The 15,848-nt window shown below is 57.3% G+C and overlaps 1 protein-coding gene across 1 annotated transcript; it reads right to left on the bottom strand.

Annotated features, from left to right (window-relative positions):
- Positions 1–11,036: 11,036 nt before the first annotated feature.
- RAB7B (RAB7B, member RAS oncogene family) lies at positions 11,037–14,399 on the bottom strand. The gene is made up of 6 exons (XM_017832107.1): positions 14,350–14,399; positions 13,241–13,302; positions 12,993–13,119; positions 12,497–12,712; positions 11,857–11,982; positions 11,037–11,413 (listed from the first exon to the last, which is right to left on the bottom strand). Exons 1-6 carry the CDS (start codon positions 14,359–14,361, stop codon positions 11,333–11,335), a joined length of 624 nt encoding a protein of 207 aa, XP_017687596.1. The 5' UTR covers positions 14,362–14,399; the 3' UTR covers positions 11,037–11,332.
- Between the last annotated feature and the right edge of the window lie 1,449 nt (positions 14,400–15,848).

Here is a 15,848-nt window from a genome sequence, read left to right as displayed (position 1 = left end):
GAGGAGAGAAGGTTAGAAAGGGCATTTAAAAGGAGAAGTGAGACTTTGTTGTCCCTCACTGCTGCAGTCTCTGCTCTCCACGTGCCTCTGACACAGACCTTGCCCTCTGCCTTTGAAGAGCAGGTGGGCAATGCAAATCCAAAGGAATTAAAAAGTTTGCAGACTACAGCATTCTTGCAGTGCCTGCAAACACTGATCCAGGATGCCTGCTGAGAGCTCACTCCTGAACATGCTCCCACCCCTGTGGATTCGTTCTTGGAGAAGGAAAAACTCCTCTGGGTCACCCCATCCATCCTGTCCCAGAGGCAGAGGATGGGACAGCGTTTCTCTACTGGGATAATCTGACCCGGGGCAGAAATACTGGGTGACCAGCAACAAGTGTCTCTCCAAGGACTTATCTGCAAGGAAAAGAAGGACAGGTCCCCAGCTCCAGGTTTCAGCCTGCTTAGAAATAAGGTGTGGACAAATTTTATCAGGGCAGAGCAGAAAGCATCCCTGTTGGGTGAACTTCCACAGTGGAGCAATCTTGAGGGGATATTTCTCCTCTTGCTTGTATAAGCAGGAGCCTTCCAAACTGGACCTAAACATCCCATGAAATGGCTCTGGGAGGAGGTGGAGACCCTGCACCCAGTTTGACAGGTCTCAGTGTGGGAACACTTCTCATTTCCAACTTTAAAATTCCCTCCTAACCTGGTTGTGTGCCCACAGCCAGGCCTCCATGCTCCAGCATCCCCTCTGCAGCCAAGACCCCTTTCCTAGGTTAGATTCCCGTGCACAACAAGTGCTCCTCAACCATTGCCTGCAGGCTCTGGGCTCTACATCCCTTCCCACTATGCCTGGATGTGCAACATCTATTTTGGGCTTTACATATCCCATGCACAGACAGTTCTGGTCATAACAAGGATCCAGAAAACGAGGGTCTCTCATCAGTGTTGTCTCTCCTATACCAAGCAAATCCCTCCACAGATCTCAGCAGGAACCAGACAGGATAAGATGGCAGGATTTATTCTAGCAACAATTAATTCACATATTTGGCTCTTCCAGCCTCTCCCCGTAAATCAAGCTGTTGGATCGTTGGTGTTGCTAATTCCTGAGTAAATCTGCCCGCCGTAAATCCCCTTTGCGGGAAAGGAGGGAGGAAAAGAGAAGGAGGGGAAGAGAAAAAAAAAAAAAAAAAAAAAAAAAGAAGTACCAGTTCTCCAAATACTGCAACTCACACCCAGTGGCTGTGCAACCCGGAGTGTAAATCCCCCACGCCCACCCAGACAAAGAGCCCGATTGTTGGAGGGGGTTACCTGCGCCTCGGCGGGCGATCCTGCGAGGGGAGCTGCAGATGTGGCAGGAGAGGTGCTCCCAAGGAGGTGTGCAGAGGTCTGTGCTCAAAGAAGCCAGTGAGTCATTTATAAATCACCTCAGTCAAGGGGACCGAGGGCTGTGCTCGGCGCCTGATTGGCTTGAGGAGGTAATTGCAAGCTTGTACACCCGGGCTAAGCCCAGGAGATAGCCAGGGGAGATAAGGGGAGATCTGAAGAGGCAGAAGAGCTTTTTGGATGCCCCCTCTCACCCCACCCTCTCCTGCTCTGGCCCGGGCTGTTTGATCACCTTTGCAGGTCCCTCTGTGCTCCGGGTGACAATAGCCCATATTCACTGTCACCCCGGGCCCCTCCCTCACCTGCCATGGACCCAGGGCAGCAGAAGATGCTTTTGTTGGCCCTGGTGGGCAGCGTCTCCCTGTCCTTTGAGCTCTGGCTGACTCTCCGCCTCCGCCACGGACAATGGTGAGCTTTGTGCCAGGGCCAGACCCTGCTGCTCGGGCTTTGAAGATGGGCTTGGCAGGGGGAAGCAGCGTCTTTCTTATTTCCAGGTTCAAAGGGATGAGATGAGTGGGAAGGGGAAGCAAAGCCCCTGCTGCCTGCCCAGGAGAGAGGGCTCGGGCTGTGTTCCCTGCGTGGGGCAGAGCTGGGAGCCCTCGGTGGCACGGAGATGTGCCACTGAGGATCAGGCTGGGCTATCTGTCATCAGCCTGGCAGGCACGGTCCCCAGGCAGCGGCCACACCTCGCCACGTGCTCCTCTGGAGCAGGGTTTGACAAGTTCTTCAGGTGCCCCTGGCAGTGGACAGGGATGCAGAGGGGAGGTGCCGGGATGGGAGCCACCCCCTGAGGTCCTGGTTGATCTCCTGGCTTGGGAAGCTGCAGGTGTCTCAGAAGTGGCAGCATTTCAAACTGGAAAAGGCACTCCTGTGATGGGTGTGCTCTCAGGGAGCAGCCAGCCCAGGCTAGGGGACAGGGCTCATCCCCTCCTGCCACCGTGTCCCCAACCCATGGTAGCACCACTGTGCCGAGCAGAGTCCAGGCTCCTGGTCTCCTCTCCTCTCATCCCAGAGGGATTCCAGAGTGCAGGAGCCAGGAACTGGTCAGGATGCCACAGATGATGAGCTGGACAGGGACATGTCACCAGACGTGGAAGCTGCAGGGGGTTGTTTGCTGTGGAAGAATTGATCTTTCGTGTTTCCCGTTGTCCCCAAGGACAGCTTGGCATGAGGTGTTTGTGGGGATGGCTCTGCTGCCCTCCCTGCTCCGGCTGTGACCCCCCCACACCGGGATGTGCTGCCACCTCTGAGCATTTGTGGCCTGTCTGTGATGGAAAACGATGGGAGAAGGGAGCAGGGAGAGAGAAGGCAGGGCGGGGGTGAGAGGAAGGGAGAAGGCAGCGGTGTGGCCTTTGCTCGCTCCCAGAGGCTGTCAGAGCAAAAATCTCTGGTACCTTGTGCATGCTCGAGGCATCAGCATTTACTGCCAAGAAACCTCATCTTACAACAGATCAATCAATGTGTCCAGAGCCTGCCAAAGGAACACCCTGCCAGAGGGTGTCAGAGGGACAGGGGCTGATTCATTGCCATCTGACAGACAGAGGTAATAATTGCCAAGTGGTTACAATCCTGTAAGTATCATTAATAACTCCTATCGAGTGGTTTCTTTTTTTAAAGGGCAGCCTGATACGTGTGGAGCCCTTTGAAACGGAAACATCTGACATGGCAGCGGGACCAGCCCACGAGGGGTCACAGTGGTCCCTGTCAGGGGGCAAATCCAGGGAATACAGAGCACCCACAGTCCCAGGCACGGGGATTCTGCCAAAAGGAACCGTGGAAAGAGGGGAAACAGCATCTCTGCTTCAGCAGTGATGCTGAACTGCCTGGATGATGCTAATTAATGTCCAGGGTTATTTAGCTATAATGCTAATAGGGACTTTTTTGCCATCGTTGAACTGGTACTTTTGCTAGTTAAGCTCCATCAAGGAAAGACTATTTTTTCCCTCACTTTCCCAAACTGGCATCCCAGTGTGGAGCTGGAGAAGTGGCCATGGGCATGGCAGGTAAATAACCTGTTTGAGGTGAGTATCTGAACTTGGAATAGAACACAGGTGTCCTGAATTTCAGCTTCCATCCTAATCACCAGCAACCTGCCTTTGGAAAAGAGAAGCTGCCAAGCAGAGAGGATGTACAGCCAGTCTGTGCATCCAGAGGGGACAGGTCTCACCTCGGGGACCAGCCCAGCTCTGAGCTTTGGGAGCAGTCCTGGCCAAATTCCATTGGCAGTAACTATAAATATAACTTTGATTCAGCCTCTTTCTGCTTTGGCCAAACTCACCACCTGTGGCCAAAGGGTGTGTCCACCAACAGACCAGCCAGGGGGACGTGCAGGTCGTGGATGAGTGTCTGGGGAGCACTGGGGTGTCTGGGAAGCTGGGAAGCACCTGGACATGGAAAGACATCCCCAGGGACTTGCCCAAGTCATCCCTGGAGCCTTGGGTGCACGGACTGCTGAGCTGTTAATCTTCTGGGCCGATAGCAGCATTCCATGGGCTGGAATGTGTGGATTTGTTTGCAGGTGATTAATATTAGCAGATATATTGCACTTAATGAGGGCAATAATTCAGTGGCAATAATTCAGGGGAGCCCTGAGGTTACTGTCAGCAGGGAGAGGCAGCGCATGCCCCGGGGTGGAATGGGCTGATTCCTGAAAGCTCTGCTGATGGTGGGACCTGCTGGGAGCCTTCCTCCCTCTCTCCCTCCTTCCGACCTGCAGCCAAAGCTGCTTCTTGGGTGGTTTTGCCAAGGAAACAGGGCTTGTTCAGGCACAGGAACTGGAGTCTGGGATGGAGATGATGCAGACGGAGCAGGGGCAGCCTTCTCCCTTTCATGGAGAGAATCTGGTGCTTCCAGGTGGATCTGGGAGGTTCTGAAGACACTGAGAGGTGCTGGGAGGTCTCCACATGGCTGATGTGTCGCTCAGGCTGTGACACCCGCCCAGGGCACAGCTGAAGTCAGGTGGAGTGTCCTGCTTCCCAGTCTGTCTGTCCCCTCAGGAGCCCTTGGGATCAGTGGTGTGCCTCAGCCAGACGGGAAAGCAGAGATTTGGGGCTGCCAAAATCCTGCAGGAACGAGGTGGCCATTCCTGGAGCAGGGTGCTGGACATGCCCAGTGCTGTGGGATGCTCTGGCCTGCCAGCTGCGAGCAGAGGGTGGGCAGGGGTTGGCACCCACCAGGCAGCCACAGTGTCACCACGGTCACAGCACGCGGTCCAGGCACAGCCTGGCTGGGGCAGTGAGATTCCCAGGGCTGGTTATCACCGTTTCCTTCTTGCCCAGGAATGCTGGGCCTGGGCTGGATGCCACCCTCCCACTGGCAGAGGTGGCCAAGGCACTGGCTCCAGGGTGCCAGGCCATGGAGACACAGCTCCCACCTGAAAGGGAACCGCCGGCGTTCCCACTTCCCCCTTCCCCGCGGGGACACGCGTTTGGGCTCCCCAGCTGGCACAGGGGTCAGCGGCTTTATCCGGGGAGGAATGAGGAACACAATGTCCTAGAGGGAGACAGCAGGATTATTTACAGCACCAAAATAAAGGCTGGAATGCAGAAAGGCATCGGGAGGTTCAAAGCTGCCCCTGTGGCTCGGCAACACGCGGACGTTTCGTGCCGGTCGATTCTTGGTGTGAACTTAGGGCTGGGGAGAGGCTCTGAAGCTTTTGTGGGTATCTGCTCAGGGGAATTGCCCTGCCACGTCTTCTCAGGGCCTTTACAGCCTGCATTAGCCCTGTGGGAATATCTCCAGAGGCATGGGAAGGGCCAGGCTCCTGCTGAGACTGTGTCACCTGCGTGTGTTTGTTGAATAAGCGCTGGCACAGCAGTGCTGGAGAGGGAGACCTCCTCACAGGAGGCCCTGGGCCACAGCAGCACGGCTGGCACGAGCACACCCCCAAATTGAAGGCTTTGCAGCGTTAAGACATCCTGGCTTGGGGAGTAGAGCATGTTCTCTTGGTTAGAGCCAACCCCACCAACTCAGATCTCTGTCTGGAGCTCAATCATCACCCCCAAGAAGACCCTGCCCAGCACAGGAGTGGCCCTTGGAGAGCATCATGGAGCAGCACCAGGCTGCCTGTCCTTGGCCAGGCTCTCTGGACAGCCCTTGTCCCAGCTCCAGTCACCTTGAGCAAGGGCTGTTATCTTATTTGTAAAATAGGTGGAAGATATCAGCCTCCTCCAGGGGAACACACAAGTGCCCAGCAAGGTCTGCCCAAGGCCCAGGAGCACAGGCAGTGCTCAGCATCTCCTTGGGCTGGGTGGGAGCAGGCCCAGAACACTCCGTCCATCAAAAATTCCTGGCCTTGGAGCAGCCCCTCAGCCTTGGGGGGCCCCAGCCCATGGGCTGCCATGTGGAATATCCCGCTCTCCTGGAATCCAGGCTGGGGGCTGGCTCTGGAAGCTGCCTCCCCCACCCCTCAAGGCTTTCTGCCCACTCGAAATTAGGAGAGTCAACCAAAATTTTTTCGCTCAAACAATTAACTTCTAGTAAAGAGGGGTTTTCCAATTAAAAAAAAAAATAGAGGAGTCTTTAAAAAAATAAATAAACATGAGAAGGTGTGTGGAGGAATTTGGGAGAACATGTGGCTTCTCCCTTCTTTCCACCAGCGTTTTGTGCAAGTTGGAGCAGGGGGGCTGGGGGGGAAAGTGAACGTGGTCCCATCCCAGTCCCTGCTGCTGCTCTGTGGCCTCGGGCAACTCATTAAGGCCCAAATGCTCCGACCCCAGCGATGGGAGATAAGCCATGAAATAAAGCATCCCATTGTTTGGGGCTTGGAGGTCAATACCTGCAGAAGTGCTCAGGTGTTTGACGTGAGGGCTGCTCTGGTGGGGGTCCTGTCACCCCCGGTGAGAGATCAGGAGCCGGATTTCAGATGGAAGAGCCGGCTTGGCCTTTTTCAGATGTTTTAGGCAGGGTGTTGTCGTGCTGCAGCCATGGCTGGGTGCAGGTGGCACGAGGCCAGGAGCCAGCTCAGGTGCCAGCCTGCCTCGAAAGGGTCGCTGGTCAATGGGCATTTAAAGCTAAATAAACCATTTTGGGCCAGAGGGCTGAGTGGAATTTGGCAGGAGAGGTGTTCCCTGCTCTGAGCCTCACCCAGGGCTGGAGGGAGGCTCTGTTGGTCCACCTGTGCCCTGGCTTCTCCCAACCACATCCCCAGGGATGCCTGGTGGCCTCATGCAGACCTGGGGGTGCTCAGCCAGGGCAGCAGGAGGAAGCTAGTGTACATTTTCTCTTTGGTCAGCGCCAGTGGGTTGACCCAAAAAGCTGCAGATCACCATTGTTCGTGTCTGTCCATGCTCTGAGGAGCTGCTTATTCATGCAGGACAGAGTATGGACCATCTCAACCCAAACTCTGTGCAATTTGGGGGCAGTGAGCTCCTCATTGGGCAGCAGGTGTCCATCAGCAGGAGCCTGAAGCTGCTCCTGTTCTCCAGGTTCACATATCACCCAAACTCCCTGGTGAAGGTGATGTCCACCCCTGTGCCGAGGGGCACATCCACCCCGTGTGAGCACCCCTGTCCTGCCTCGGTCACTGCCTGGCCCCTCACAGGGAGCACTCCCACCCTGGTGAACCCAGTCCTTCACGGGCTTCTCCAAGTGCTTTTGCTGCTGCTCGTGAGTCTGTCCCGTGCATGGGATCCTCTCTGCAGCACTCAGCATCTCTGCAGGGCTTTGCAAAACGCTCATGGGCTGCAGAGAGGGGTGGAAAACCCTTGGAGCAGACGCTGCCCAAGCGGGACAGCAGTGCCTCCCTGTGCCGGGCTGGCTGGAGCCACCCTGCCCGTCCCGGTGGGCTGCACTCTGCTGCTGCCCCAGGCTCAGGCTGGCTGCTGACTTCAGCACGGAGCCCAGCTGACTGCAGGGCTGGCCACAGCCCCTAATCCCCTCTACGTGCTGCCTCGCAGTCCTGCCGTGTCCCCCGGCCCCGCTGCTCCAGCCCCTGTGGCCCCACATGACCTGTGGCCCCAAACGACCCCACACATGGGTGGTCAAGCTGGGACACCTTAACAACTCCTCCCCTGTGAGGGGTGTGAAGGAGAAGCATCAATATTTGCCACGAAGAGGTGGACAACGAAGCAGAGGGAGAGGGGAGGGTGTCTGCTCCCTCCTGGCTGTGCTCCAGGCAGGGGCTAATTGTGTGTCCCTGCAGCTGCAGGGGGACAGTCACACCAATCCCATTAGTGTCACCCACTCACTGCTGCTCGCTGGGGGTGGAATAATGATCGAGGAAGCAGAGAACAGTCAGTCAGGTAATTAACAGCATCGGGAGTGCTCCTGGAAAGAGGTGCCAGTGTGTCACGGGGCTGCCCCGTGCCCAGCCAGGCCACCACACCGAGCCCTTCCTTACAGGTGAGAGGGACCAGGAGTGGCCACCATGGCCCAGGGAGGCTGCAGAAACCTTTGCTGACCTACAAATGTGTTTACTTACCTGCTGCCCGGTGGCACCAGAGGACAGAGATAAAGGCTTTGCGTGATGCCATGACTGTATTTTTCACGTCTGAAGCTTTTGAAAGGTTACCTGGAACTTTGAACCTCTGGGGTTTATCAGGTGTGCTTTGAAGTGGCTGAAGCCACTGTGTTACTCTCGATCCCAGAGCAGGTTAATGCGGTTTCTGCTTCCAAACAGGAAAACTTGATTTCTAAAGATTTGCTTTGCAGCTTTGTTTTGATTCTCACATGTTCAGTAAAAGAATTTAGTCCCACCCAGCACCAGTTGCCACCGGCTGGGGTGGATGGACACTTGGGTACATGTCTTAGTGCTGGGCTTGGATTTGATGATCTTGGAGGGCTTTTCCAACCCAAATTATTGATTCCGTGGTTCTTTGCCGCTGCTGCCTGTCGCTGGAAGGCTGAGATGTGCCTCAGGCAGGAGCAGCGGAGGAGCCGCTGTCTGTCAGCCCTGCCCAGGGCATTTGTGATGCAAATCCAGCCGCTCCAACCAGGCTCCCACCCCTGGAAGCAGTCAGGGCTCAGCCGGGCTGGCTACACCGGGTAACAGGGAGCACACGATGTGCTTTCAGGGATGGCAGAGGGTGAAGAGCTCTCGGGAGTAATTAAACCTCAGCAGCACTGAAGCAAACTGCAGCTGGGAGTCAGGGATTTGGGGTGAGTGTTGGGTGCTAATTTTGCAAATACTGAGAGCAGCTCTTCCACATGTGCCAGTAGGGTTGGGATGGTGTCCACTCTGTGCTCAGCATCCTCAGCTTGGGCTTCTTCATCTGATTTCTGTAGTTTGGGTGAGTGAATGAAAACCTGAAAAGGCAGCAGTGCAGCCTGGCTGTGCTGGCCAAGCTGGGAAGTCTCTGGTTATTAAATAGGGCAGCGTGGGGCAGGAGAGCAGGAGGGCTCAGGCTCAGGTTTGGTTCCTTGGCCAGGCTCTCCTCAGGGCTGAGCGGGCACTGCTGGCTGCACAGGAACTCACTGAGTCACACAAGGTAAATATTTTTCCCTTTGATTTTCACCCTGAGAAAATCTCGAGCTGACCTTGTTAATCCCACGTGTTACAAACCTCCCCCTGTCCTTTATCAAGTTTCGGCCGCAGGATAGTGTTACCAGCTTAGCACCTCTGGCTGCTCCTGCCAGCATCCTGCCTGGCACTGTGCCACCCTGCCCGGTCTCCTGGCCTTCCTGGCTGTCCCAGGGCTGCCTGGCTTGCAGGACCATGCCAGTGTTCCTACCCAGGAGGGATGGAGGGAGAAGAGGAGCTGGATGGCTGTGGTCAGCTCCATCATGGTGCTGGACCCCTGCAAGGTGTGTTAGACAGGATCTCTGCAGGGTGACGATGCCATTGGAGATCCTGCCAGCTGCCAAGGTTGTCATATCCTTCAGTCCTAATTCCTGTGTCTGGAATGATGTTCTGTGGATGCTCAAAGTGCTGGAGCACCACCCAGTTCAAGCCCAGCACCTCAGAGCCTGAACAAGGGCCCTGGAGCTTGGAGTTGAAGGTCTGTCCCCAGCTCGACTGAGTGCTCCTGGCCATCCCTCCCCAGGGCAGCCCAGACTGCAGACGGACCCCGAGCCAAGCCTGCAGCTCCCACCTGGCTCCAGCTCCTACCACTCCTGGGCTCCAGCACTCACAGCAGCCCTGGGCTTGTGCCAGCGGCTGCTCAGCCCCGGCCGGGGGAGCACCCGCTCCACTGGGTGAGTCTGCTCAGCTCTGGGTGTCCAAACTGCTGCTTGCTGGGGTAAAACAGATCAGGTTTCTGTTTGCCAGCACTGAGAGCTTCTGGGGAAAGGGTGTGATTAGAAACAACGTCGCCCTTGACACGAAAGCTGTGTCCAAACTGCCCTGGCCGAGGCACTTGGTGGATGCTCAGCCCAGAGCTGTGCCAGGATGGGGCGTGTGGTGCAGGGCCTGAGGGGGGCTCTGGGCAGGCACAGGGTGGGAAAAGGGCCAGCAGAGCTCGGGAGTGAAATAGTTAATGCCCCTCTCCTCCCAATATTAAGGGACAAATCCTCTCCCCCGGCCTGGTGCCCAAATAAACAGGCTGAGTGTTTCGCAAGGAGGAGGGTGGGAAGGTCTCTACGTGCCAGAGAGGGGCAGTCTGATTCCAGCTCTGCAGCCCCCACACCCCCTATGCTGAGCCCTCCCTGAGGTTCCACCCTCCCTGCACACACTGCCAGCCCCGTGCCCTGCCACTGCCACCCATGGGTGCTGTCCCCAGCCGGTGAGGAACAGCCACAGCGGGGCTGCTGCTCATGGGAAGGTCCGGGAGATGCCAGGACAGAGCCCCTGTGCCTCTGGGAAGCTCTGTGGGACCACTGTGGACAGCGTGGATGGGGCTGGTGGTGGAGGGCACTCAGACCTACCAGGCTGAGTGCCCAGCTTGGGATCCACCTGAGTCCATCCAGCCCAGCAACTGGGATGCTGCAGCCCCAGGGATGTGGCTCCCCAGGCTGTGGGATAGGTGGCACGGGTTGTCCATGGCCACACCCCTGGCCAGCTCCAGCCTGTGGCTCGACAGAGCTTCTCCAAGGTGCCTGATCCAGAGTGGGATGGATGCAGGAAGGGAAGCAGGCACCTGGCTCTGCTCCCACAGGCTCCCTCTGCCGACAGCCACCCCTGCCAGGCCTCATGCCACCACTACACACCCTCTTTGCACGGTGCTTTAGATACCTCTTCTCTCCCCTGACCCTAAATTTGCAATGGGAAAAAAAAATAAAATCCAGCCCCAAAATGCATCCCCCAGCCGTGACAAGCTGGCACAGGCTCAGGGAGGAAAGTCTGGAGCACAGGAGTCTGTAGCCACCACCCCGACCTGCTGCGTGACCACTGGAGAATTTTGCAACAAGTAAATGTAAATAAAAATGAAATATTTAATTTCCTTTTTTATATATATATATACATAAAAAGAATCCCTGACAAAGTGCTTTTCTGAGGATCCTCCCTGGGTGGGGTGGGAGTGGAAGGTGTTTGATGGAGGGGAAACTGAGGCACAGAACAGTTGCCTCCTCCGTGGCTGATCCCAGGAGGGGACCCAGCTGCTGTCAGCCCTGTGTCAAGGCCACCAGCCCCACATGTCCCCCCCGTGAGCACCGTGAGAGCCGTGGGGCCACCAGCCCATGCACTGGGAAGGGACAGCCCTGGGGCCGAGGTCGTGGTCTCTGGAAAGGCATCAGGGGCACTGGCACCATCACCACAGGGGCACTGGCACCGTCACCACAGGGGCACTGGCACTGTCACCACTGGCACCATCACCACAGGGGCATTGCCTGCTCGGGTGCCAGATGACAGCAGATCCAGGGGGATTAGACCACCGTGACACAGCAGCAATTTGGGATTTGCTGGTTCAGGAGAGCCGTGGGAAGCAGCAAGTCCTGGGGTGCACAGTGAGCTGGCCCCGGTGTGTCCAGGGCTGGTCCTGCTGTGCCCTGGCTTGGACAGTCCCTGGGATGGGCACGGGGCACAGACCCCTGGGAGGGGCTCCGGCCGTGGGCATTGTGGGGTCCAGTGTGGGCAGTGCCCGGGGTCAGCAGCAGCTCTTCTTGGGCTTGTCATAGGGAGTGAGTTTGATGGAGTCAGTTAAATAACTCTCAAAAATCCCTTTGTACTGGAAAAAAATCGAGAAGAGAAAGGATGAGTGGACTCAGCTCAGAGCCAGCCTGAGCAGCCTGACAGACTGTGGAGTGCCGAGGTTCGGTCCTGATTTGGGATTAAAGGCAAAATCCAGGGAAAAGCCACCTTGTGCAGGGCGTGGGGACACGAATGTCCCTGTTAGATGGCCGCTAGAGGACAGTGCTGGCGCGCTGTGGGTGCCACACACCCACAAAGGGAAACAATTCTTACTCCTTTCTAACCGGTTTAGGATCTATTTTAAGAAATCAAACACTGATGCATTTCTCATTCCCAGGGCTCTCCTACTCGTTACAGCAGGAGCTGTTCCACACCAGAGGGTGGGCTGGGGGGGGGTCTGTCAGACCAGTCCCGGCTGATTCCAGCTCCCCACCCGAATTCCTGCCTCCAGCACAGGCTTGGAGCAGGAGCGATGCTCACCGTCGTTAGCGCCTGCTTCGCGAGGGTCTCGAAAGCCTCTGCCACGTTGATGTTGTTCTTGGCACTGACTTCAAAATAAGGGATGTCCTTCTCCTTGCACCAGGCTGAGGCAGTTTCCTTGGGTACCTGTGGGAAGGGAGGATGGAGCCACCTCACAGGGATGCCTGTGGCTGCTGGAGAGCTGGAACAGGGGACCCTCCTCACCCATGTAGGTGAGGGCAGGGTGCTGGCACTGCAGGCAGCTGCCTGATATTGTAATCCCTGCTGCCTTCAGTGACAGTCTCTGTCAAAGGGCAGTGGAGGGACGCTGCTTATCCCCTGCAAGAGGCAAGGGGGAGGTGGCAGCTCCTTGCCTGGAGCCCTGGTTTTCATGTGAGCAAAAGGGAGAAGGCAGGTTCTGCAGGTGGAGGATCAGCGCTCATAAGCCATTAGGACACTAAGGCATTCCAATCATGGAATCATTTAGGTTGGAAAAGACTGTAAGATCATCGAGTCCATTCATTAACCCAGCACTGCCAAGCCCACCACTAAACCGTGTCCCCACGTGCCACATCCACACAGCTTTTAAATCCATCCAGGGATGGTGACTCCACCCCTGCCCTGGGCCATTCATCCCTCTCTCTCTCCTCTCCACCCTCACCTGCCGATCACAGAGGTCTATTTTGTTCCCCAGCACGACCATGGGGAAATCCTGCTCCCTTGGAATGACCTTCTCCAGGAAGTCATCTCTCCAGTTGTCCAGGGCCTCAAAGGACTCCCTGTCTGTCACATCAAAGGCCAGCATGCAGCCGTCCGAGCCCTTGTAAAAGGTCGACACCATGGACCGGAATCGCTCCTGTCCCCCCGTGTCCCAGATCTAGGGCAGAGAAGGGCACAGGTACAGACACACAACGAGAGCAGGGTGGGTGTTTGCAGCCCTGTGCTCTGTTAAGCTCAGGGGACCAGCTTCAGGGAGTGCTGAGCTCCCAAACTCCAGTGGGGTTCCACCATAGTTCACGGATGCTGCGAATCGGGCTCTGCAAATCCGTCCCCGCACCGCGTGACACCAGGAGGCGTTTGGGGACAGCGGGACGTGGTGGGACACACATGCCCGTGGGATCAGGGTGGGCACCCCAGGCAGTGCCAGCCCTGCTCACCTGCAGCTTCAGGGGGGTGTTGTCCACCGCCAGGACCTTGGTCAGGATGCTGGCACCCAGCGTGGTGCGATAATCCTCGTAAAACGTCTTGTGCACGTACTGGTGCAGGAGGGAGGTTTTGCCCACGCTGGCAGGGGGCAAAGGGACACTGGTGAGGATTTGCACTGCTCAGGGGGTCAGTCACAGCAGGGGCTGCATAACCCAGCCCACATAGGGGGCTTTCCTCCCTCACAAGCACTGCTCCTTACCCCAGAGCTCCAATTATGATTATCTTCAAATCCACCTTCTTGCTGGCATCCATGGACGGGCCCTGTGGGACAAGACGGAGTCACTCAGCTGTGGGGATGGGACTGGCTCCTGGTGAGGTGTGGGAGCAGCCACTGCTCCCTGTGGCCTCTCCATGCTCCCCATCCATCCCGGCACCACGGACATCACCATGTCTGCACTGTGCCAGCACCGTGTCCATGCCATTCCAGCACTGTGTCCATGCCATGTCTGTGCTGTGCCACCACCCCACTGCACTCATGTCCCAGCCATGGTGGGGACAGAAACTCCCATGACGAGCCCACGTCACTGCCTGTGACGAGCTCCCGAGGTGCCGCTGCACGTCCAGACACGCCAGTTCATCTCCATTCAAAGCTGCTGGGAGCAACTTCCCTGCCTCTCCCACTGCTTCTCCAGCACAGTCCCTCCCCCTAAACCTGGCACACACACCTGGTGCACAATGGGGATCCTGCAGAAAATTACATTGATTAAAGAAGACCCCAACCTGGTGGAATTCCTCGGGTGCCCCAAGCACAGCCCAGGGAGCATCCCAGCCCAGGAGCACCCTGAAAGGCTCCCCTCGGGCTGCATCCCAGCATGTCCTGGTGTCCTCACATGCTCTGTGCCTGGCCAGGAGCCCTGAGCACCTCCAGCAAACCCCCTCCCCAGGCGGGATGAGCATCCTCCGGCACTCCCAGCAGCCCCATCCTCAAGGCACCGCCCGGCACCGCGCCGGCCAAGGCACGGATGGAAACGCTGGCAGCCTCTTCCCTGCATTTTTCCCCGATGCGTTGGCCAGCCCTTCGCCATTCCCCCTTGGAACACCCCCCCTGCCAGGGCGGGTCTCAGCTGTGGGGTCCAGGCCCCCCTGCACCCCTCTGCCACCCCAGCCCGGCCGTGGGCAGCATCCCGGGCACAGGCAGAGCCTCATGTCTCAGCACGCATTCTCTTCCCAGTCCTTTTGCCAGCTTCCTCGGAGGCCGGATGGTTTTAAACTCAAAATGGAGTTTTCCAAACTTTTTTTTCCTGCTCCGGGGGGGGGGGTCTCAGCTGCATCCCGGGGGCCGGAGGGACCGGAGGGCAGAGCACTCACCTGCCGGGGCATCCGTCGGCCGGGCAGCCGAGGCTCTGGGCTCCGCTCCAGCCGGCGGCCCAGGGAGGGGAGAGGCGAGAGAGGAGGATCCAGGAAAGAAGGCGTCTGCGGGGCCCCGCTCCGTGACATCAGCAGAAAGGGGCCGAGATCCTGCCGGGGCTGGCGGAGGAGCCGCGGGCGGGCGCTGGGATGGCAGCGGAGTTGCCCTCGGCTCCGGGGCTCTGCCGAGCCACCCCGGCTCGGGGTCCGGCAGGGGAAGGAGAACAAGGTTCTCCTCGTCCGCTGGAGTTTGGGATTGACTTTTGGCCTCTCCTCTTGCTCAGAATCCCCCCGGTACCTTTCACCCACCTCCGCGGGACCCCTTATCTGCGTTCCTGCCGAGGGGGTTGTCGAGGGTTGGAAAAGCTCTCGGCAGCATCCCGGGAGCCATCCCGGACTTTGCTCGGGCGGCTCTGATAGTGCGGGGTGGGATAAGCGGATTTGGGAGCTGGGGACAGAGGGAGGACCGTGGCAGGTGAGGGGGGGTGTGGGATCTATTTGAGGGGGCTGGGAGCTCTCTGTATCTTCATCTCGTTTTTCAGGCAGGAGAGGGGCAGGGTGGGAAGCAGGAGCGTTTCCACCTCGTGCTGTATCCCTGCAACCCCCATTCCATAGGGGCTCCCACCCTGCATCCACAGCCAGCCAGATATCCAAGCATCCCAAAAGGAGGGGACCGTGCCAGGATGAGAGAGAGCCCCAGTAACCAGACCTGGTGGCATCTCCTGGAGGAGGAAGTGTTCAACTGGCAAGTGGGATTTTAGGATCTCAGCTGCCACCATGGAGCAACAGAGGAAGCCTCTGGTTGTTTCCCTGAGCACCAGGCTGGTGCCCACGTTTTTTTTGGAGTGGGAAAACCTGCTTGGCCCTGGCTGCAAAGGCAGAGCTGTGCTTCCCAACGTGCAAGGGCAGGTCCTGAGCTTTTGCCAAACATTCTGTAGGATCTGGGGTTAGCAGTGGGAGTGGGGTGTCCCCCCATCTTGTGAACCCTCCTGGCTCCCTCACCCTGAACCAGTGTTTGCTGGTGACCTGAGAGGGACCCAGGCACGGGGGCTCTCTGAGACCACCAGCTTTTGTTTTGCCACTGGCTGCCCTCATTTTTGTAGGTTATTTTTTTTCCAGTATAGAGATCCCTTATGGGATCTCAGGGAATATTGCTGCATTCAGCAGGACAAACCCTCCTCCTCCTCCCCAGATGTAATTCTGGGACCTGTCTGGCCAGAAAAATCTGGTTTTTCCCCCAGAGGGCAGGCACTGGGAGGAGCTGGGATGAGGCAGAAGCACCTGAGCCAGTTCTCACTGGTGGTGGGTAAAAGGCTGATGTTTCCCTGCAGCAGATCTCTCCTAATCCCTGTTTTCAGCCTATTTTCATCGTGCTGCTTCACCTTTGTCCTTGCAGTGAGACTTTACTGTTCAGCCTCCCCCTCAGCAACTTCTGCCCTCGTTCCTCTCTCATGTCCTGG

The sequence above is a fragment of the Lepidothrix coronata genome, unplaced genomic scaffold, assembly GCF_001604755.1.
Source record: "Lepidothrix coronata isolate B3197 unplaced genomic scaffold, Lepidothrix_coronata-1.0 Scaffold199, whole genome shotgun sequence".
NCBI classification, from domain to species: Eukaryota; Metazoa; Chordata; class Aves; order Passeriformes; family Pipridae; genus Lepidothrix; species Lepidothrix coronata.
This window is presented reverse-complemented; position numbering and strand designations above follow the sequence as displayed.

Bases quoted from the DNA above. Each gene is read 5' to 3' on its own strand.
- RAB7B (XM_017832107.1), bottom strand. The intron at 12,713-12,992 runs GTGAGCAGGGCT...TCTCTGCCCTAG, and splicing joins ACACCCCCCTGAAGCTGCAG to ATCTGGGACACGGGGGGACA. The intron at 11,414-11,856 runs GTGAGCATCGCT...ATTTTTTTCCAG, and splicing joins CGAAGCAGGCGCTAACGACG to TACAAAGGGATTTTTGAGAG.